This window comes from Chiloscyllium plagiosum, unplaced genomic scaffold (assembly GCF_037043375.1).
Source record: "Chiloscyllium plagiosum isolate Xiang-an unplaced genomic scaffold, Cpla_swu_hap1 HiC_scaffold_31, whole genome shotgun sequence".
NCBI lineage: Eukaryota > Metazoa > Chordata > Chondrichthyes > Orectolobiformes > Hemiscylliidae > Chiloscyllium > Chiloscyllium plagiosum.
The window spans coordinates 55,592,247-55,616,580 of record NW_028270169.1 but is presented as its reverse complement, the minus strand read 5'-3'; the positions used below and the strand labels follow the sequence as shown (position 1 = coordinate 55,616,580).

At 56.2% G+C, this 24,334-nt stretch overlaps 1 protein-coding gene across 2 annotated transcripts in view; it reads right to left on the bottom strand.

Annotated features, from left to right (window-relative positions):
- atp2a3 (ATPase sarcoplasmic/endoplasmic reticulum Ca2+ transporting 3) overlaps nt 1-10,116 on the bottom strand; it is a 203,933-nt gene extending 193,817 nt beyond the window's left edge. For both annotated transcript variants that reach the window (XM_087977553.1, XM_087977552.1), the window contains exon 1: nt 9,955-10,116. In XM_087977553.1, the coding sequence (XP_087833679.1) occupies nt 9,955-10,072 (118 nt within the window). In that variant the 5' untranslated portion in view covers nt 10,073-10,116. The remainder of the gene's footprint in view (nt 1-9,954) is intronic.
- Between the last annotated feature and the right edge of the window lie 14,218 nt (nt 10,117-24,334).

Here is a 24,334-nt window from a genome sequence, read left to right as displayed (position 1 = left end):
TTTCGGGCATCAGCCCTTCTTCAGGAAGGGCTCATGCCCGAAACATCGATTCTCCTGCTCCTTGGATGCTGCCTGACCTGCTGCGCTTTTCCAGCAACACATTTTCAGCTTTGATCTCCAGCATCTGCAGACCTCACTTTCTCCTACAGGTGTGACTTCTCAAATGCACTAATGCAAGACTGACAATTACACACTCGGGGAAGGAGTGTACTTTTAAAAGCAATTTGCACATAATTGTGCAACTTAACGCCCCTTCCCCAAGTCCCTCCTCCCTACCTTTTATCTTAGCCTGCTGGACACACTTTCCTCATTCCTGAAGAAGGAGGATTCTCCTGTTCCTTGGATGCTGCCTGACCTGCTGCGCTTTTCCAGCAACACATTTTCAACTCTACACATAGAATAGGAATGAATGGTCCCAATTCTGTGAATAATTCCAACGCTCCAGCTATCTTTTGTCCCCACTCAAAGCATTACTGCAGACCCATTCCCACGTGTAACACTGGAACAGTGCACACTTATCAAAACACCACTATCCCATTTCCAAGGCGGGGTGGGGAGCGTTACATAAAGACGAGATAACAGTTGGTCCTTCTCTGTAGTCAATGCTAATCTGACAGTGACAATGAAAACGAGTGGGCATTCTCCGCTGAGAAGTGTCCATTCCGAACTGGAGACATTGGTCTCCCTGCCCCTTGGTCAGTGGTTGGGAGGCACTGTCAGTTTAATATCCTGCATCGCAGGATCTGGTGTAGACCTTCCGAGTAGTGACAGCCAGAGTTTCACTGGTGATTGAGCAACTGTTTCAATCAAGACTCGACTGTCACATCCTTACCGCAGACCCTCCCCCCCAGTCTCGGCAGAGAAGGAGACCCTGGTGCTGAGAGTATGGGCTGGGACACAGGGGATGCTATTGATTGCAATGGGGCAATCATTAAGTTTTGTAATCCCAGACCCCTCCCCCAGCTCTTTGAACAACTCTCAACCTCTGCCTCAAACCTTTCAGCGTCCCTGTCAATCTGCTGCTTCTGGGAGGTTATTTTAATTCACGACACTCCTGGATGCAGCAGGTCAGTCTAGGAGTGTGAGAGATTACATCAGCTCCCTCTGGCTTGATCTACACAACTAGCTGTTCAACTGCAGGCTCTCTCTCTCCGTGACTCACTCACTCTCTCTCTCTCCCCTGTTCTCCCGTATACCTCACACTCGCAAAGTTAAAAGGTCAACTCCAGAGGACACACTTCATTACTAAAATATCGATATTCTTTTAAAAGTAAACTGAAATCGAGCGGATGGGATGTTGGGAATTGGTCTTTTTCCTCTCGGTGAAGGTCAGTGAGAAGATGGGAACAAACACTCAGCAGAAGTATTGAGGGGTACAGGCCGAGTGTCCCCAGTGCTGCCAGCTAACATTTACCCTTCAGTCAGCATCATGGGGTTGCAGGTAATTATAACCATTCATCCTACTGTTTGTGGGATTTGGCTGCTGCTTTCACTTGGTTGACACCCACCCTCCCAACAGCACTTCCTTGGACAACTCTGAAAGATGCTGCAGAGACACTATGTCCCTCTTTGCTGACTGCCTTTTGTTCAAGAGTTCAGGCTGGGGTACATCAGTTCAGGCCTGTGTGGCGCAAGTGGTAGTGTCCCTACCTCTGGACTCAAGGTCTGGTTTCAGCTCCCACCTTGTCACAAAACATCTGAACTGGCCCATTAAAATAATTACACCAAGCAGCAACTCACGCATTGGAAGCAGCCATTAGGAAATTAGCAGCATTCACAATGAAGTGACTTATCAAAATCGTTTTAAATCACCATTCACCATAGAAATGCAGGCTTGTCACATTCAGTTCCTGGAGCTCTTGTAGCACAGTGGCAGTCTGTCTACATGTTTGACCAGGTTAATTAAAATTATCTAGAAATACAAGTTTCCTTACTCATCTTCCAATGAGACAGGGACAGCGGATGAGGGATAAAACAGAAGTTGCTGGAGAAACTCAGCGGGTCTGATCGTTTTTCCTGTCAGAGTTGACATCTCAGGTTCAGTATGATTTCTTCAGAACGAAGAACAGGATTGCTGGGGTTGGATAGACACGAGCCTTTAGCTCTGCACGGCGGGGGAGGTGGGGGGGGGGGGGGGGGGGGACGGGGACTGAGACACAATGCACCAGCCTTCATCTCCAGCTTCACAACAGCAGAAGCATGGGCCAAATGGCCTCTCTCCCTTTTGTTATTGCTACAATTCTATGAAGGAACCATGAGAGTGCAAGGTCATGACTGACAGGGCTCCACTTCCTTTAGAATATTGCCAAACAGGAGAGGAATTCTCATTGTACTATTGATGCATGTATGTGGGCAAAGTTAAAAATTACACAAAATCAGGTTATAGTCCAACAAGTTTAATTGGAAGCACACTAGCTTTCGGAGCAACGCTCCTTCATCAGGTGGTTGTGGAGGGCTCGATCATGTTACGATCGAGCCCTCCACTATTATCTGAAGGAGCGTCGCTCCGAAACCTAGTGCTTCCAATTAAATCTGTTGGACTATAACCTGGTGTTGTGTGATTTTTAACTTTGTACACCCCAGTCCAACACCGGCATCTCCAAATCATGGCATCAACAGTAGACCACTCCCGCTCTCCATTGGATTCAGAGCTACTTGATTTACACCATTTTAGTATCACACAGTCAGAGGAACCACGAGACCAAGCATTAAATCAAGGCTCTGTCCGACTCACTGAAACAATCCAAAGGGCACAATGCGAACAAGAACAGGGAGGTTTCTCCAAGTAGTCTGATCAAGATTTATCCCTCAATCAATATCACTCCAATTGATAACCTGAACTGTCACCTTATTGTTAGGGACATCGACTGTTGCAGCGTCTCCCAATCTTAATACAGTGTCTACACCTCCATGATACTTTGTGACTTGTGCACGACTTCAGAATATCCCAGATAGGCACTACATAACTGCACGACTGACCATTTTCATATCAATGATAGGCAGTGCTAATCTTAGTCAGTCACACACCCCAAGATTATATTTCAAGAAACTGCAAGTCACAGTTAGAATTCAGTTAAAAAATACTTCTGCCCACAAAGATCGCCAGCAGTGGTGAGCGATTTGAGAGATGGAGCTCATCCATTTCTTCCTGAGGACTTGCACTCACTGTCTGCACTCATCCCATCTGCCGGCCGTGCTGAGATAACAACTCCTGTACGTTCTCCATTTTATACCCAGTGGGTGACAACTCAGTCACACAAAGCTGTGTCCGTCAAAGCTGGTAAATAGTTTGTGCATCAGCTTTTATTCAGTTTCCTGGATTGGCTGACACTTGCTTGGTGAATGAGTTGTTTGAACAGGCTTTACCAGTAGGATTTAGGAATGTCTTCTCTTGATCCTAGTTCATTGAAATCCTGATCCCACTATAATCACCACACTATTTGGCAAACTCGCCTCAGCAAATTTGCCAAGATTGAACAGTAGATAAAAACATCCCTGCAGGATTACCAATTCTTAAGAAACTCAGATGGATAAGGTCTTCTTTGCATAATGCTATAGCAAAAATAGAAAACCGTCAAAGAGCTTGGAGGCATGGCTGGTTGAAAAATCCTGTGTGGGAAAATAGCGCTGCTATATTCCACATCAAACATTTTGAATACGCTGATATTGAGGTCTATTAACAATATCTGTGACAAAGGCTTTTGTTCACAGTTAACATTTGCAGCTATGTAAACATAACAGGATACCCAACAACATTGCGATAGTGAGACCAAGCCCTGAGTAGAGCAGCTGGAGCAGTCAAACTGCCCCGCTCTGGACAAAAAGAGTATTTATCGGGAAAGGAGACCTCATAGCCAGAAAGATCAGGGAGACAAAGGATTTTCTCAACCAGAGGTAAACCACATGTTTAATACCATTTAAATATGGTACCTTCCTTGCACAACCTTAATTTCTCATTTGTGATGACATGATGTTGTGCGATAAAGGATTCATGCTTATTGGTCTTTGGGTCATCTGTTTGCTCAAATTTCATGTGCATTTCATGACCTTGCACTCTAATGGTTCCTTTATAGCACTGCTTTAAAAGCAATTTAGGAGACTTGCCTGCTAGTTGCTCCCTCTGTCTTGAACTCTTACTAAGTTTCAGTTTTCCAGCAGTGACATTCATTCTACATTCTGTTCAAAACAACCCCTCTTAAGGAGGGACATTATCTCAAGTTCTAGGTATAATATTGACGGATGTGAAGGCAGAGATGGTGAAACATGGGTGGCTCTAAGGATGAGAAAGTTCAATCACGTGGATAGATTGGAAAACATTTAGCAAAGGGGACACATAGACACAGAATGAAAACACAAGGAAGGAGAAATGTATGCTCTCTCTCTCTCACACTAATGCTTCCATCTGTCCAATCAGCTCCAATTCTTCACTCTTCCCATCTTTAATTGCTATCTCTCTGTTCATTTCCTACTGCCAAACTACACGTGCAGATGACACCAAAATTGCCAGTGTAAGGGACAGTGAAGGAGGTTAGTGTGGACTAGTTGGGCCAAAGGACCTGTTTCCATACTGTAGGGAATGTAATCTAATCAGAATCTAAATAGGGGCCCAAATGGGACTCGATTAAATTTAGGATACCTGGTCAGCATGGATGAGTTGAACTGAAGGGTCTGTTTCCATGCTATACATCTATGACTGGGTGAGATGCTCTTCAGAGGGTCAACTCAATCAACTGAACAGCCTTCCGCACTGCAGGAATTCTACACAGTCACAGGTACAGGCTTCCCTACTTTCCTGAGGGTTACTCCAAATTGTGAAATATCAATAGATATATTCTCAAGACCTGCAGTCCCAGCACCCTCTAAGTACCCTCACAATCTGGTACAGATGGACATTCTCCCATAACAACATCCTTCTCTCTCCCTCACCAAGCCCACTGCGCCAGTCCACAGCACTCTCTTTAAACAGAAGCAGTTCCTCAGATGAGCAAAATATTCGCACTCCTAGGAATGTCACTCAATTTATAATCTAAAAGAACAAGGTTTAAAATGCAGCGAATGTTTTTGTTGGTGCTTGGGAACAAACTGAAGTTTCCAGTTACCTAGGGAGCAAGAGGAGGAAACATACAAATTACTCGAGGGACAAAGGTTATGTGAGAGTCTCCGGTTATAGTGAATGACAGAGTGATGTATCGCACTGAACATCATTCCTGTTACTTGTGGGTTAGGGAGTAACACTGATCCACTCTTTGCATCAGAATCAACCAGAGAGATAGACCCACATTGTCAAATTGACTGTTGTTGCAGATCTACAGCTGGAGAATCGTGAGCATTTCAAAATGACAATGAATCACCTCCTGATGTTTATTTACTCTTTTCAAACTCTGCCCCTCTTAGTTTTGATAGAGCGTCAGATTTGTTTAATGAAAATTGCTGAAGCAGCCTACCATCCATATGCTCTCAGAAAATTGGATATATTGAAGTGTGACTCCACAAGACAGGACAGAGAGTATGGTACAGTCTGTGTACAGAGCTGGACCTGAACACACTGTTTTAGTTGCCTGCACAGCCTCCAGCAGTGAAATCATTTTGTTTCTAAATGCTGACTTGTAGTTTCTGCTCCATGGTCTACGTGGACCTTGGGAAACAGTTCCAGTGATACATTTCATCTCAACTAACACACACGCACGATTAGTGGCACAGGATTCCAACCCTGCACAAAAGGGAACTCACAAAAATTTTATTTTAAAGATATCTTGAAGAGGAGACCAATGCTGTCGTGTAAATCTCGTTACCTCCCAGGTCTCACTCTCTAGGGCGCATTCCCAACTTCCATAACAGTGAGATGATCCAAAAGTCGGCCGCACACATCTCAACATGCATCATGTTCCATTCACTCATCGGCTTACTGATCAACAGACTCCCAAACCAGCGAATCTTTTGTTTCCACTTTGCAATCCTCACAAATCTCTCTCTATCGTCTCATCCCTAACAGGTCTAGCTCAGCTCTGTTGCAAATGCCCTAGTTCCCTTGCCTTTTCATTAGTGGCAGCATTTATATATCTGGACCTTGTACACTCGAGGTAAGAGCCCAACTCTAATTGGTCACATTCCCCAGAAGATTTTGATCACCAGTCCTAAATCCCCCTCTTTGGTTTGGTGTTTATTTGTCAGCTTTTCTCTGAAGTGCCCTTAGACATTTTACCACATTAAAAAGGTGCTAAATAATTGAAGGGAGTAATACAACAAGGTACCAGCAACTTCCTGGCAATAGAAGATGCAAGTGACAGCTGACAAGCTGGTCAGAATGATATACTTTCAGAAAGATCGTTCACCTCATAGGATTATATAATGTTGATAAAACTCTCTTTTCTGTGCTCTCAATTGTTGCCAAGCAGCAGAATTATGAGCAATTGGCTTCTATTCTTAGATTTTTTTTTCTCTCATGCTGTGTGTGATGCCTCAACAGGTCCCAGTGTACAGCTCCGTGAGCTTTGCTCACTGTGATTTCAGGCACTGGCATTTAAATCAGTAGAAACCAGGGCAAGAAATTGGTTATTTTAAGTGATTAATCCAGTTCATTCAGACACTGTCCATCTCCATTAGTCCACTCTGAAAACCCAGATTAATACCAATGCTGAGACTCTCTCCAGATGCTATCTTCGCCTTAGAGAAGTTTGTTTTTTCTATATAAATTCACCACAATCTACAGGAAATGAGGCAATCTGCCATTACATGATAACTTCAGCTTCTAAAATATGCTCACAGCACACATACGGGGAGGGGGGGGGGGGGGGGCAGGGGAGGAAGAGTTTTCTAATCCTAAAATCCTAATGTTACAAATGAGCCTGATATTTCCAGAGTAACTTATATTTAATCCAATTTCCTGATAATTTGAATTAAGGAAAAAAAAGGTGGAAATTAGTGTTTGAATTATCAGATTAAACAATTAAGTTTAATGTCTGGAAACAGAATTATGTAGTTTAAATAAAAGCAAATCAAAGATATGAAGAGAAGGACATTCAGTCCCTCAGAACTGTTCAAATATATCATAGCTCAACTCTATCTTAACTCCAGTTTCTAACATTGCTGTCACATCCTTGACTTCAGTGTCCAATTCCACAACAGTCTTGCTTCATAACTTCTACAGCCTATTACCCAGCCAAGGAATTGTTCCATAAAATTCCAATTTGGAAGACCTCTGCAAATTCTGAGCAGAAATTTGGCTGTGTGCTTCTTTGACTGGTCACAAACAGATCAACATGTAGCTTTAGGCAGTAGCGTTACTAGCTCCCCACTCCCCTGTCTCGGTGGGGTTAATGCTGCTGCTGCAACTGAAGCAGCCAAGGGAAGGAGAGGGGGGAAGGTATGCAGGTCCAGCCAGTGGCAAAATCATACATGATGCAAGAAACCAGACCTTGCATTTCACAGCCAGTGAAGGACGGCTGATCATGTTGGAACAAGGTCCAATGGAAGCCAAAATGGCTACAAGATTGACTGGGGCAGATTTAATATCTCTAATGAACCAAACTCTCATTGGAAAGTGCACCGTGACACACTCCCGTGTTGTTGCTACTTTAAGAGCAGTTCCAATTCTCTGGAGAAGGATCACTGGACAAGAAACGGTTTCTCTCTCCCCACGGATGCTGAGTTGATCCAGCAATTTTGGTTCAGGTTTCTAGGATCGGCACTTCCTTGTTTTATTACAGAATGCTTACAGACAGCGTAGACTTGGTGTTAGTAAACACTTCCTTAAAAGGGTAAATTTTGTTTAGCATTAACTTCGCTGCAGTGGGGAGGGCTGTGTGTTTGTTCTAAAAACTCTGTTCCCTCTCTTGCCTCGCCCCCCTCTCTCTCTCTCTCACACACACACACACCCTTCTTCAGTATTCCTGGTACAATATCAAACCAATGGCTGCATTTCTAGACCCGGTGCTCTGTCGTTACTGGCCAGTGACAAAACTTCGGTGGAAGCTATCCAGCGCGGCGGCACTGACAAGTTAAAGACAGTAAACACGGATTCAAATAAACGACATCAACATTTTAGAAGCCCTCCTAACATCCTGTTACACTGAAGGAGGTGCAGTCAACCGCGTACAGGAGGGACGGGGGAGGGGGGGGGGAAAGAGGTGCATGGTTCATGTATTTAGCAACATCCAATCTCGCCTGCCAAAGACAGCCTCCCTTGCCCCTCAGCCCTGCTATCTGGACGGATGTCCGGACGCAAAACGCTACCTACATTTTGAGAGAGAGGATCCCAGCAAAGGCTGCACTTTAACGTGACAGTTCACACAGCCAGAGGGTCACAAAATAATTCGCCTCCGAATGCATCGTCAGCTGCGTGTTAAATCTGAACTTTGAAGATTTTTTTTTTAGAAAAAAAAAACAAATTGTTTGAGAAAAACGCCAAGGCGCTGGTGTCTGTGGCTGCGATTTCGTTAGCATTATTGTCACGGTGAAGCGAAAAGTTAGAACGACAGGGGCGATCGTCCGCGTGTGGGCCAGGGTTAGCCCCTCGGTTAGGTGCCCTGGGTCCGTACGCTGTCAGGAACACCCCCCACCCCCCGGGGCTGGGGAGGGAAGGGAGGACAGTGAACACAATTCCCAGGGAACTGAACTTCACCCCTCATCACACCTTCCCCCCCCCCCCCCCATCCCACAATAAACATATGGGCGAGTTATTTTCCCAGTTTAACATGAACTGACAGTGTAGCAAATTTCAAATTAATCAACATTTTAAATCTTGCCCAAAACTAAAACTGTCACATCCTGAAAAGGGTGTTTCTGGGTGCATTCAACTAGATTATTATTCATTGAGATGTTTGGTTCGGTTAGGGCTGGTCTCACGCTGGTAACTGACTGGTTAAACGATCCTAACAGACCCAAGTTAAAGCCACGCCCTGTATTAACTCTCCCTGGCCCAGGGTATCGAGACCTCCAAACCTGACCTATCTCCTTCACACCCTGAGTGGATCTCCCAGGATCTGCAGACAGAAATGACAGGCATCTCACACGCCCAGAGTCCTGTCACTCGCCCTTGAAGTCAACAAGAAAAAAGGCAAATATATCCGAAAAAAAAAATAGATCATCCATCGTGCAGGAGGATTAACACTGGGGTCAGTCTAAACTACAGACATCCCACTGACCCAGACAGAGTGACAAACACTGTCCGTTCAAAACAATCAGAAACTCTCTCTCCCCTCAACAACACACAGTGCTGTAAGATCCCGATCAGGGTGAATTCTGATTCTGATTGAAGTTGCTGCCATAGAGTGAGCCAACAAGCCGAGAGTGCGCCTGGAGACAGGCAAATGGGTGAGGAGCACGATCCACTGGACTGCTGGCTCAGCCTGGATTCCCACTCCGTCCCAGCCACCCCCCACCCCCCCTCAAACCTCCTCCCCTCACAGTCCACTGGCTTCTCCAACCAACACCTGGTCTGCCTTCTGTCCCCCTCAGGGTCCCACTGGAAAAACCACCCCCTCCCTCACCATACAGTGCACCCTCACTGGTTGCTCTAACCCTCACTAGGAGATACTCACTGACCGAGCAGACCTCCACTCTCCAACCACCCACTGGGTTGGGCACACTGCCCCTCATTCAGATACGGGTGCCCCCCCTTCAACCACCCAGCAGTGCCCTTCTGGTCACCTATGGGTGCACTCAATCCCTCAACCACTTCTCGATGTACCCCCATCCCAGTGTCCCCTATGGGTGCACTCTCTCGCCTCAGTCACTCATAGCTGCTCCCACCCCTCAGACACCCAAGGGTGCCCCGTCTCCCTCAGACACCCAAGGGTGCCCCGTCTCCCTCAGACACCCAAGGGTGCCCCGTCTCCCTCAGACACCCAAGGGTGTCCCGTCTCCCTCAGACACCCAGGGGTGCCCCGTCTCCCTCAGACACCCAAGGGTGCCCAGTCTCCCTCAGACACCCAAGGGTGCCCCTCACACACTCACCGTTGTGCCCCCATCGCTCGAGGTTTAGCTTCACTTGCTCCTGACTGAGGCCTGTGTTCTCATTCACCCCGAAGTGAGCGAGAACTTCCTCCACGGTTTTGCTGTGCGCCTTCTCCATGCTGCCCGCTGCCCGCTGCCCGCTGCCCGCCGCCTGCTCCTGCTCCTGCTCCTGCTCCTGGGGGACTCGGGGATCTCCGGCTGCAGCTGCTCTTCCTCCGGCGGCTGCTCCGCTCTCAGCCGCAGGTGTGTTTGCCTCAACGGAGGAGGTATCTCAGGCCCCGCCCACCGAGCATTAGCACCGCCCACCAGGCACAGGTACCGCCCTCTGAGCAATGGGACCGCCCACCGGGCACAGGTACCGCCCTCTGAGCAATGGGACCGCCCACCGGGCACAGGTACCGCCCACCGAGCACAGGTACCGCCCACCGAGCACAGGTACCGCCCACTGAGCACAGGTACCGCCCACCGAGCACAGGTACCGCCCACCGAGCACAGGTACCGCCCACTGAGCACAGGTACCGCCCACCGGGCACAGGTACCGCCCACTGAGCAATGGGACCTCCCACCGAGCACAGGTACCGCCCACTGAGCACAGGTACCGCCCACTGAGCACAGGTACCGCCCACCAGGCACAGGCAGCGCCCACTCAGCACGGACATGTACCCCGGGACAGAGGCCCCGCCCATCACACTCAGGCCCCGCCCACGTACCTGCATATGACTGGCCCCGCCTCCTCAAATATCGCCCCGCCCGATTCCCAAGGACAAGCTCCGCCCCCATGATGTTCCACAGGGAGTTACTGATTGGCTCCCCTGTTGCCATGGGCAACCCCCTCCCCATTCTCAGGGACTCTCACTGCAGTACCCTCCCCCACATGAGACAACCCACAACCTCTGTCCCCCAAACCCCATCCCCCCCAAACCCCATCCCACAACCCCATCCCCCCCAATCCCCATCCCCACCCCCCAACCCCATCCCCCCAAAACCCCATCCCCACCCCCCAACCCCATCCCCCCAACCCCATCCCCATCCCCCAACCCCATCCCCCCAACCCCATCCCCATCCCCAAACCCCATCCCCCCCAAACCCCATCCCACAACCCCATCCCCCCAAACCCCATCCCCACCCCCCAACCCCATCCCCACCCCCCAACCCCATCCCCCCAAACCCCATCCCCACCCCCCAACCCCATCCCCCCAACCCCATCCCCATCCCCCAACCCCATCCCCCCAACCCCATCCCCATCCCCAAACCCCATCCCCGCAAACCCCATCCCCCCATCCCCATCCCCCAACCCCATCCCCCCCAAACCCCATCCCCACCCCCCCCAAACCCCATCCCCCAACCCCATCCCCCCAAACCCCATCCCCCCCAAACCCCATCCCCCCCAAACCCCATCCCCGCAAACCCCATCCCCCCATCCCCATCCCCCAACCCTATCCCCCCAAACCCCATACCCCCCAAACCCCATCCCCGCAAACCCCATCCCCCCATCCCCATCCCCCAACCCTATCCCCCCAAACCCCATACCCCCCAAACCCCATCCCCCACCAAACCCCACTCGCCCAAACCCCATCCTCACCAAACCCCATCCCCCACCAAACCCCATCCCCATCCCCCAACCCCAAACCCCATCCCCCCATCCCCCAACCCCATTCCCCCCAAACCCCATCCCCGCAAACCCCATCCCCCCATCCCCATCCCCCAACCCCATCCCCCCCAAACCCCATCCCCATCCCCCACCAAACCCCATCTCCCACCAAACCCCATCCCCCCAAACCCCATCTCCCACCTAACCCCCTCCCCCAAACCCCATTCCCCATCCCCATCCCCCCAACCCCATCTCCCATCAAACCCCATCCCCATCCCCCCAAACCCCATCTCCCACCAAACCCCATCCCCCACAAACCCCATCTGCCAGCAAACCCCATCCCCCATCCCCATTCCCCCAAACCCCATCTCCCACCTAACCTCATCCTCCAAACCCCATTCCCCCATCCCATCCCCCCCAAACCCCATCCCCCACAAACCCCATCTCCAAGCAAACCCCATCCCCCAAACCCCAAACCCCACTCCCCCAAACCCCTTCCCCCCCAAACCCCATCCCCATCTCCCCAAACCCCATCCCCCACCAAATCCCATCCCCCAAACCCCATCCCCCACCAAACCCCACTCCCCACCAAACCCCATCCCCCACAAACCCCATCTCCCAGCAAACCCCATCCCCCATCCCCATCCCCCCAAACCCCATCTCCCACCTAACCCCATCCCCCAAACCCCATTCCCCCATCCCCCCCAAACCCCATCTCCCATCAAACCCCACCCCCCCAAACCCCATCTCCCATCAAACCCCATCCCCCCCAAACCCCATCTCCCACCAAACCCCATCCCCCACAAACCCCATCTCCCAGCAAACCCCATCCCCCATCCCCATCCCCCCAAACCCCATCTCCCACCTAACCCCATCCTCCAAACCCCATTCCCCCATCCCATCCCCCCAAACCCCATCTCCCATCAAACCCCATCCCCCCATCCCCATCCCCCCCCAAACCCCATCTCCCACCAAACCCCATCCCCCCAAACCCCATCCCCCATCCACATCCCCCCAAACCCCATCCCCCACCAAACCCCATCCCCCACCAAACCCCATCCCCCCCAACCCCATCTCCCACCAAACCCCATCCCCCCATTCCCATCCCCCCCAAACCCCATCTCCCACCAAACCCCACCCCCCACAAACCCCATCTCCCAGCAAACCCCATCCCCCATCCCCATCCCCCCAAACCCCATCTCCCACCTAACTCCATCCCCCAAACCCCATCCCCCCTAACCACATCCCCCACCAAACCCCATCCTCCCAAACCCCATCCCCCACCTAACCCCATCCCCCCAAACCCCACCCCACCAAATCCCATCTCACACTCCCCCAAACCCATCCCCCACTCCCCCAAACCCATTCTCCACTCCACCAAACCCACTCCCCCATCCCCCCAAACCCCATCTCCTACCCCACCAAACACACTCCCCCACTCCCCAAAACCCCACCCCCACTTCCCCAAACCCCATCCCCCACTCCAGCTACCCGCAAATCCCATTCCCCACCCCTCAAACCCCATCCCCCACTCCCCCAAACCCCATCCCTCACTCCACCAAACCCACTCCCCCAACCCCATTCCCAACACCACAACACCCACTCCCCTACCACCCCAAACCCCATTCCACACTCCCCCAAACCACATCCCCCACTCCACCAAACACAATCCCACACACCCAAAACCCATCCCCCACTCCCCCAAATCCCATCTCCCACTCCCCCAAACCCCATCCCCCACTACCCCAAACTCAATCCCCCACTCCGCCAAACCAACACTCCCAACCCCCAAACCTCATCCCCCACTCCCCCAAATCCCATCTCCCACTCCCCCAAACCCCATCCCCCACTACCCCAAACTCAATCCCCCACTCCGCCAAACCAACACCCCCAACCCCCAAACCTCATCCCCCACTCCCCCAAACCCCACACCACCCACCCCCAAACCCCATCCCCCACCCCCCATCCCCATCCCCCACTCCACCAAATCCCATCTCACACTCCCCCAAACCCCATCTCCCACTCCCCCAAACCCCATTCCCCACTCCACCAAACCCACTCCCCCACCCCGCCAAACACCATCCCCTACCCCACCAAACCCACTCCCACACCACACCAAACCCACTCCCCCACTCCTCCAAACGCACTCCCCCACTCCCCAAAATCCCACACCCCCATTCCCCGAAACCCCACCCCGCAATCCCCATCTCCCACTCCACCCACCCCCCAAACCCCATTCCCCACCCCAAACCCCATCCCCCACCCCACCAAACCCATTACCCCAAACCCTATCCCCCACTCCGCCAAACACACTCCCCCACCCCCAAACCCCATTCCACACCCCCTAACCCCATCCCCCACTCTCCCAAACCCCATCCCCCACTCCACCAAGCCCATTACCCCAAACCCCATCCCCAACCCCACCAAACCCACTCCTCCACCACCCCAAACCCCATCCCTCTCTCCCCCAAACCACATCCCCCACTCCACCAAAAACACTCCCCCACACACCCAAACCCCATCTCCTACTCCACCCACCCCCAAAACCCATCCCCCACTCCCCCAAACCCCATCCCCCACTCCCCCAAACCCCATCCACACCCCCGAAACACGACCCGCCACTACACCCACCGCCAAACACCATCTCCCACTCCCCCACCCCACCAAATCCCATCTCCCACTCCCCCAAACCACATCCCCCACTATCCCAAACCCCACCCCCCACTCCACCAAACCAACACCCCACCCCCAAACCCCATCCCCCACTCCCCCAAACCCCATCCCACACTCCCCCAAACCCCATCCCCCACCTCACCAAACCCACTCCCCCACTGCCCCAAGCCCTATCCCCACACCCCTAAAACCCCATTCCCCACCCACCCCAAATCCCATCCCACACTCCCCCAAACACCAACCCCCACCCCCCATACCCCATTCCCCACTCCCCCAAACTCCATCCCCCACTCCCCCAAACCCCATCCCCCTCTCCCCCAACCCACCAAACCCCATTCCCCACTCCACCCACCCACCAAACACCAACCCCCACTCCCCCAAACTCCATTCCACACTCGTCATACCCCCAAACCCCATTCCCCACTCCCCCAAACCCCATTCCACACTCCCCCACCCCACCAAACCCCATCCTTCACCCACCAAACCCCATCCCCCATTCCTCCCACCCCCAAACCCCATCTCCCACTCCCCCAAACCCCATCACCCACTCCATCCATCCCCCAAATACCAACCCTCACTCTCCCAAAACCCATCCCACACTCCTCCCACCCCCCAACCACATCCCCCAGTCCCCCACCCCACCAAACCCCATTCCCCACTCCCTCAAACCCCATCCCCCACTCACTGAAACCCTATACCCCTCTCCCCACCCCACCAAACACCATCCCCCCACCCCACCAATCCCTACCCCCCACTCCACCAAACCCACTCCCCCAAACCCCACCCCCAACACCTCAAAACCCACTCCCCCACCCCCCCAAACCCCATCCCCCACTCCCCCAAACCACAACTCCCACTCCACCAAACACTCTCCCCCACACACCAAAACCCATCCCCCACTCCCCCAAAGTCAATCCCCCACTCCCCCAAACCCCACCCCCACTTCCCCAAACCCCATCCACACCCCAAACCCCATCCGCCAGTACTCCCACCCCCAAACCCCATCCCCCACCCCCAAACCCCATCCCCCACTCCCTAACCCCATCCCCCACTCTCCCAAACCCCATCCCCCACTCCATCAAGCCCTACCCCAAACCCCATCCCCAACCCCACCAAACCCACTCCTCCACCACCCCAAACCCCATCCCTCTCTCCCCCAAACCACATCCCCTACTCCTCCAAACACACTCCCCCACACACCCAAACCCCACCCCCCACTCCACCCACCCCCGAAACCCCACCCGCCACTACACCCACCGCCAAACACCATCCCCCACTCTCCCACCCCACCAAATCCCATCTCCCACTCCCCCAAACCACATCCACCACTATCCCAAACCCCATCCCCCTCTCCATCAAACCAACACCCCACCCCTAAACCCCATCCCCCACTCCCCCAAACCCCATCCCACACTCCCCCAAACCCCATCCCCCACCTCACCAAACCCACTCCCCCACTGCCCCAAGCCCTATCCCCACACCCCTAAAACCCCATGCCTCACCCACCCCAAATCCCATCCCACACTCCCCCAAACTCCACCCCCCACTCCCCCAAACCACATCCCCCTCTCCCCCAACCCACCAAACCCCATTCCCCACTCCACCCACCCCCCAAACACCAAACCCCACTCCCCCAAACTCCATCCCCCACTCGTCATACCCCTAAACCCCATTCCCCACTCCCCCAAACCCCATTCCGCACTCCCCCACCCCACCAAACCCCATCCCTCACCCACCAAACCCCATCCCCCATTCCTCCCACCCCCAAACCCCATCTCCCACTCCCCCAAACCCCATCACCCACTCCATCCATCCCCCAAATACCAACCCTCACTCCCCCAAAATCCATCCCACACTCCTCCCACCCCCCAACCCCATCCCCCAGTCCCCCACCACACCAAACCCCATTCCCCACTCCCTCAAACCCCATCCCCCACTTACTGAAACCCTATACCCCACCCCCACCCCACCAAACACCATCCCCCCACCCCACCAATCTCCATCCCCCACTCCACCAAACCCACTCCCCCAAACCCCATCCCTAACACCACAAAACCCACTCCCCCACCACCCCAAACCCCATCCCCCACTCCCCCAAACACTCTCCCCCACACATCCAAAACCCATCCTCCACTCCCCCAAAGTCAATCCCCCACTCCCCCAAACCCCACCCCCACTTCACCAAATCCCATCCACACCCCAAACCCCATCCACACCCCAAACCCCATCCGCCTGTACTCCCACCCCAAACCCTATCCCCCACCACCCAAACCCCACCCCCCACTCCCCTGCCCCACCAAATCCCATCTCCCACTCCCCCAAACCCCATCCCCCACTACCCCAAACTCAATCCCCCACTCCATCAAACCAACACCCCCAACCCCCAAACCCCATCCCCCACTCCCCCAAACCCCACTCCACCACCCCCAAACCCCATCCCCACCCCCCATCCCCATCCCCCACTCCCCAACCCCACCAAATCCCATCTCACACTTCCCCAACCCCCATCTCCCACTCCCCCAAACCCCATTCCCCACTCCACCAAACCCACTCCCCCACCCCGCCAAACCTCATCCCCTACCCCACCAAACCCACTCCCCCACCATCACAAACCCCATCCCCCAATCCCCCAAACCACGTCCCCCACTCCACCAAACACACTCCCCCACCCCCCAAACCTCATTCCCCACCCCCTAACCCCATCCCCCACTCTCTCAAACCCCACCCCCCCACTCCCCTGCCCCACCAAATCCCATCTCACACTTCCCCAACCCCCATCTCCCACTCCCCCTAACCCCATCCCCCACTCCCCCAAACCCCATCCCCCACTCCCCAACCCCACCAAATCCCATCTCACACTTCCCCAACACCCATCTCCCACTCCCCCAAACCCCATTCCCCACTCCACCAAACCCACTCCCCCACCCCGCCAAACCTCATCCCCTACCCCACCAAACCCACTCCCCCACCATCACAAACCCCATCCCCCAATCCCCCAAACCACGTCCCCACTCCACCAAACACACTCCCCCACCCCCCAAACCCCATTCCCCACCCCCTAACCCCATCCCCCACTCTCCCAAACCTCACCCCCCACTCCCCTGCCCCACCAAATCCCATCTCCCACTCCCCCAAACCCCATCTCCCACTACCCCAAACTCAATCCCCCACTCCATCAAACCAACACCCCCAACCCCCAAACCCCATCCCCCACTCCCCAAACCCCACTCCACCACCCCCAAACCCCATCCCCCACCCCCCATCCCCATCCCCCACTCCCCAACCCCACCAAATCCCATCTCACACTTCCCCAACCCCCATCTCCCACACCCCAAACCCCATTCCCCACTCCACCAAACCCACTCCCCCACCCCGCCAAACCCACTCCCCCACCATCACAAACCCCATCCCCCAATCCCGCAAACCACGTCCCCCACTCCACCAAACACACTCCCCCACCCCCCCAAACCCCATTCCCCACCCCCTAACCCCATCCCCCACACTCCCAAACCCCATCCCCAACCCCACCAAACCCACTCCTCCACCACCCCAAACCCCATCCCTCTCTCCCCCAAACCACATCCCCCACTCCACCAAACACACTCCCCCACACATCCAAACCCCATCCCCCACTCCCCCAAACCCCATCCCCCACTCCCCCAAACCCCATCCCCCACTCCCCCAAACCACATCCCCCACTCCACCAAACCCCATCCACACCCCCGAAACCCCACCCGCCACTACACCCACCGCCAAACACCATCCCCCACTCTCCCACCCCACCAAATCCCATCTCCCACTCCCCCAAACCACATCCCCACAATCCAAAACCCCACCCCCCACTCCACCAAACCAACACCCCACCCCCAAACCCCATCCCACACTCCCCCAAACCCCATCCCCCACCTCACCAAACGCACTCCCCCTCCGCCCCAAGCCCTATCCCCACACCCCTAAAACTCCATGCCCCACCCACCCCAAATCCCATCCCACATTCCCCCAAACCCCATCCCGCTCTCCCCCAACCCACCAAACCTCATTCCCCACTCCACCCACCCCCCAAACACCAACTCCCACTCCCCCAAACCCCATCCCCCACTCGTCACACCCCCAAACCCCATTCCCCACTCCCCCAATCCCCATTCCCCACTCCCCCATCCCACCAAACCCCATCCCTCACCCACCAAACCCCATCCCCCATTCCTCCCACCACCAAACCCCATCTCCCACTCCCCCAAACCCCATCACCCACTCCATCCATCCCCCAAATACAAACCCCCATTCCCCCAAAACCCCTCCCACACTCCTCCCACCCCCCAAACCCTATCCCCCAGTCCCCCACCCCACCAAACCCCATTCCCCACTCCCCCAAACCCCATCCCCCACTCCCCCACTCCCCCACTCCACCAACCCCCATCCCCCACTCCACTACCCCACCAAACGCCAGCCCCAACTCCCCCACCGCACCAAACCCCATCCCCAACTCCCCCAAACCCACTTCCCCAAACCCACTCCCCCACCCCACCAAAACCCATCATCCACCCCCCGAAACCCCATCCTCCATCAACCCCATCCACCACTCCCCCATCCCACCAAAGGCCATCCCCCACTCCCCCAAACCCCATCCCCCACTCCTGCCACACCCAAACCCCATCTCCCACTCCCCCAAACACCATCCCCCACTCCATCCATCCCCCAAACACCAACCCCCACACCCCAAACCCCATCCCCCACTCCAATGAAACCCTACCCCCCACTCCCCAAACCCCATCCCCCACTCCCACCACACCCCATCCCCCACTCCCCCAAACCCCATCCCCCACTCCCACAAAACCCCACTCCCCAAACCCCATCCCCCGCTCCCACCACACCCCATCCCCCACACCCCACCCCCCACTCCCACCACACCCCATCCCCCCACTCCCACCAAACCCCATCCCCCACTCCCACCACACCCCATCCCCCAACTCCCCTAAACCCCATCCCCCAAACCCCATCCCCCACTCCAAACCAAAACCCATCCCCCACTCCCACCAAACCCCACTCCCCAAACCCCATCCCCCACTCCCACCAAACCCCACTCCCCAAACCCCATCCCCCATTCCCACCAAACCCCACCCTCACCCCCACTAACCCCATCTCCCACTCACCCAAACCCCATCCCCCACTCCCCAAACCCCATCCCTCCCTCCCCCAAACCCCATCCCCCCTCCCCAAACCCCATTCCCCACTCCCCCCAAACCTCATCCCCCACTCCCACCAAACCCCATTCCCCACTCCCCCAAAACCCATTCGCCACTCCCACCAAACACCATCCCCTACTCCCCCAAACCCCATCCCCCACTCCCCGAAACATCATCCCGCACTCCCCCAAACTCCACTCCCCCACTCACCCCAAACCCCATCTCCCACTCCCCATCCCCCACTCCACCAAACCTCACCCCCCACTCTCCCTAAGCCCCAGTCCCCAAACCCCATCCCCCACTCCCCCAAACCCCATCCGCTACACCACAAAACCCACTCGTCCACCACCCCAAACCCCATCACCCACTCCCCCAAACCACATCCCCCACTCCACCCACTCCCAAAACCACATCCCCCACTCCCCCAAACCCAATGCCCCACTCCCCCAAACCCCTCCCCCACTCCCCCAAACCTCATCCACACCCCAAACCCCATCCGCCACTACACCCACCCCCAAACCCTATACCCTACCCCCGAACCCCATCCCCCACTCCCCCACCCCACCAATCCCCATCTCCCACTCACCCAAACCCAATCCCCCACTCCCCCAAACCTCACCCCCACTCCCCCAAACCCCATCCACACCACAACCCCATCCGACACTACACCCACCCCCAAACCATCCCCCACCCCCCAAACCCCATCTCCCGCTCCCCCAAACCCATCCCACACTACCCCAAACCCAATCCCCCACTCCACCAAACCAACACCCCCAAAACCCATCCCCCACTCCCCCAAACCTAATGCCCCACTCCCCCAAACTCCCCCCCCACTCCCCCAAACCTCATCCACACCCCAAACCCCATCCGCCACTACACCCACCCCCAAACCCTATACCCCACCCCGAACCCCATCCCCCACTCTCCCACCCCACCAAACCCCATCTCCCACTCCCTCAAACCCCATCCCCCACTCAGTGAAACCCTATACCCCACCCCCACCCCACCAAACACCTTTCCCCCACCCCACCAATCTCCATCCCCCACTCCACCAAACCCATTCCCCCAAACCCAAACCCCGACCCCACCAAACCCACTCCTCCACCACCCCAAACCCACCCCCCTCTCCCCCAAACCCCATCCCCCACTCCCCGAAACATCATCCCGCACTCCCCCAAACTCCACTCCCCCACTCACCCCAAACCCCATCTCCCACTCCCCATCCCCCACTCCACCAAACCCCACCCCCCACGCTCCCTAAGCCCCAGTCCCCAAACCCCATCCCCCACTCCCCCAAACCCCATCCGCTACACCACAAAACCCACTCGTCCACCACCCCAAACCCCATCACCCACTCCCCCAAACCACATCCCCCACTCCACCCACTCCCAAAACCACATCCCCCACTCCCCCAAACCCAATGCCCCACTCCCACAAACCCCACCCCCACTCCCCCAAACCTCATCCACACCCCAAACCCCATCCGCCACTACACCCACCCCCAAACCCTATACCCCACCCCCGAACCCCATCCCCCACTCCCCCACCCCACCAATCCCCATCTCCCACTCACCCAAACCCAATCCCCCACTCCCCCAAACCTCACCCCCACTCCCCCAAACCCCATCCACACCACAACCCCATCCGACACTAAACCCACCCCCAAACCATCCCCCACCCCCCAAACCCCATCTCCCGCTCCCCCAAACCCATCCCACACTACCCCAAACCCAATCCCCCACTCCACCAAACCAACACCCCCAAAACCCATCCCCCACTCCCCCAAACCTAATGCCCCACTCCCCCAAACTCCACCCCCACTCCCCCAAACCTCATCCACACCCCAAACCCCATCCGCCACTACACCCACCCCCAAACCCTATACCCCACCCCGAACCCCATCCCCCACTCTCCCACCCCACCAAACCCCATCTCCCACTCCCTCAAACCCCATCCCCCACTCAGTGAAACCCTATACCCCACCCCCACCCCACCAAACACCATTCCCCCACCCCACCAATCTCCATCCCCCACTCCACCAAACCCATTCCCCCAAACCCAAACCCCGACCCCACCAAACCCACTCCTCCACCACCCCAAACCCACCCCCCTCTCCCCCAAACCCCATACCCCACTCCACCCACCCCAAGACCCATCCCCCACTCCCCCAAACCCCACCCCCCACTCCCCAAACCCCATCCACACCCCCGAAACCCCATCTCCCAATCCACCCACCCCCAAAACCCATCCCCCACTCCCCCAAACCCCATCCCCAACTCCCCCAAACCCCATCCGCCACTACACCCACCCCCAAACCCCATCTCCTACCCACCAAACACCTTTCCCCACTCCCCCACCCCACCAAATCCCCTCCCCAAACCACATCCCCCACTATCCCAAACCCCATCCCTCACTCCATCAAACCGACACCCCACCCCCAAATGCCATCCCCCACTTCCCCAAACTCCATCCCACACTCAACCAAACCCCATCCCCCACCTCACCAAACCCACACCCCCATTGCCCCAAGCCCTATCCTCACACCCCCAAACCCATCCCCCACCCACCCCAAATCCCATCCCCCACTCCCTCAAACCCCATCCCCCATTCCCCCAAATATCAACCCCCTATCCCAAACCTCATCCCCCACTCCCCCAAACTCCATCCCCCACTCCCCCAAATCCCATCCCCCACTCTCTCAAACTCCACCCCCCCAACCCACCAAACCTCATCCCCCATTCCCCCAAATACCAACCCCCACCCCCAAACCCCATCCCCCACTCCCCCAAACTCCATCCCCCACTCCCCCAAACCCCATCCCCCACTCCCCCAAACCCCATCCCCAACTCCCCCAACCCACCAAACTCCATGTCCCACTCCTCCCTCCCCCAAACCCCATCTCCCACTCCCCCAAACCCCATCCCCCACTCCACCCACCCCCCAAACACCAAACCCCATTCACCCAAACCCCATCCCCCACTCCTCACACCTCCAAACCCCATTCCCCACTCCACCAAACCTCATCTCCTACTTCCCCAAACCCCATTCCCCACTCCCCCACCCCACCAAACCCCATCCCTCACCCATCAAACCTCATCCCCCATTCCTCCCACCCCCAAACCCCATCTCCCACTCCCCCAAACCCCATCCCCCACTCCATCCACCCCCCAAATACCAACCCCCACTCCCCCAAACCACATCCCACACTCCTCCCACACCCCAAACGCCATCCCCCACTCCCCCACCACACCAGACCTCATTCCCCACTCCCCCAAACCCCATCCCCCTCTCATTGAAACCCTATACCCCACCCCCACCCCACCAAACTCCATCCCCCCACCCCACCAATCTCCATCCCCCACTCCACCAAACCCCATCCCCAACTCCCCCACCCCCCAAACCCATCCCCCACTCCTCCAAACCTACTCCCCCAAACCCAACCCCCAAACCCCATCCTCCACCCACCCCCAACCCCATCCACCACTCCCCCAAACCCCATCCCCCACTTCCCCATCCCACCAAACGCCATCCCCCACTCCTCCAAACCCCATCTCCCACTCCCCCAAACCCCATCCCCCACTCCATCCACCCCCCAAACACCAACCCCCACCCCCCCACACCCCATCCCCCACTCCCCACTCCCACCAAACCCCACTCCCCAAACCCCATCCCTCACTCCCACCAAACCCCATCCCCCATTCTCCAAAACCCATCCCCCACTCCCACCAATCCCCACTCCCCCAAACGCCATCCCCCACTCCCACCAAACCCCACTGCTCCAAACCCCATCCCCCCCTCCCACCAAACCCCATTCCCCCTCCCCAAACCCCATCCCCCATTCCCACCAAACCCCACTCCCCAAATCCCATCCCCCACTCCCACCACACCCCATCCCCCACTCCCACCAAACCCCACTCCCCAAACCCCATCCCCCACTCCCACCACACCCCATCCCCCACTCCCCCAAACCCCATCCCCCAAACCCCATCCCCCAAACCCCATCCCCCACTCCAAACCAAACCCCATCCCCCTCTCCCACGAAACCCCACTCCCCAAACCTCATCCCCCACTCCCACCACACCCCATCCCCCACTCCCCCAAACCCCATCCCCCAAACCCCATCCCCCACTCCAAACCAAACCCCATACCCCACTCCCACCAATTCCCCACTCCCTAAACCCCATCCCACACTCCACCAAACCCTATCCCCCACTCCCACCAAACCCCATTCCCCACTCCCACCAAACCCCATCCCCCACCCCCAAACCTCATCCCCCGCCCCCAATCCCAACCCCCATTCCCCCAAAGCCCATCCCCCACTTCCCCTAACCGCACCTCCCACTCCCCCAAACCCCATCCCTCACCCCCCAGACCCCATCCCCCACCATCCCAACCCCATCCCCCACTCCACCCACTCCTCCAACCCCATCCCCCACCCTAAAAACCTCATCCCCAACCCCCAAACACCACCCCCACTACCACAAACCCTATCTCCTACTCCTCCCATCCCCAAAACCCCACCCCCCACTCCCCCAAACCCCATCCCTCACCACCCAGACCCCATCACTCAACACCCCAACCCCATCCCCCACTGCACTCACCCCCAAACCCCATCCCTCACCCTAAATACTCATCCCCCACCCCCCAAACACCAACCCCCACTCCCCCAAACCCCATCTCCTACTCCTCCCACCCCCCAAACCCCATACCCCACACCTCCACCCAACCAAACTCCATCTCCCCACCCTACCAAGCCCCATCCCCCCACCCAACCAAACTCCATCTCCCCACTCTACCAAACCCCATCCCCCACTCCCCCACCTTCCCAAACCCCACCAAAACCCATCTCCCACCATCCAAACCCATTCCCGCACCCCACCAAACCCACTCCCACACCCCACAAACCACATCCCCACTCCCCCCACACCCCATC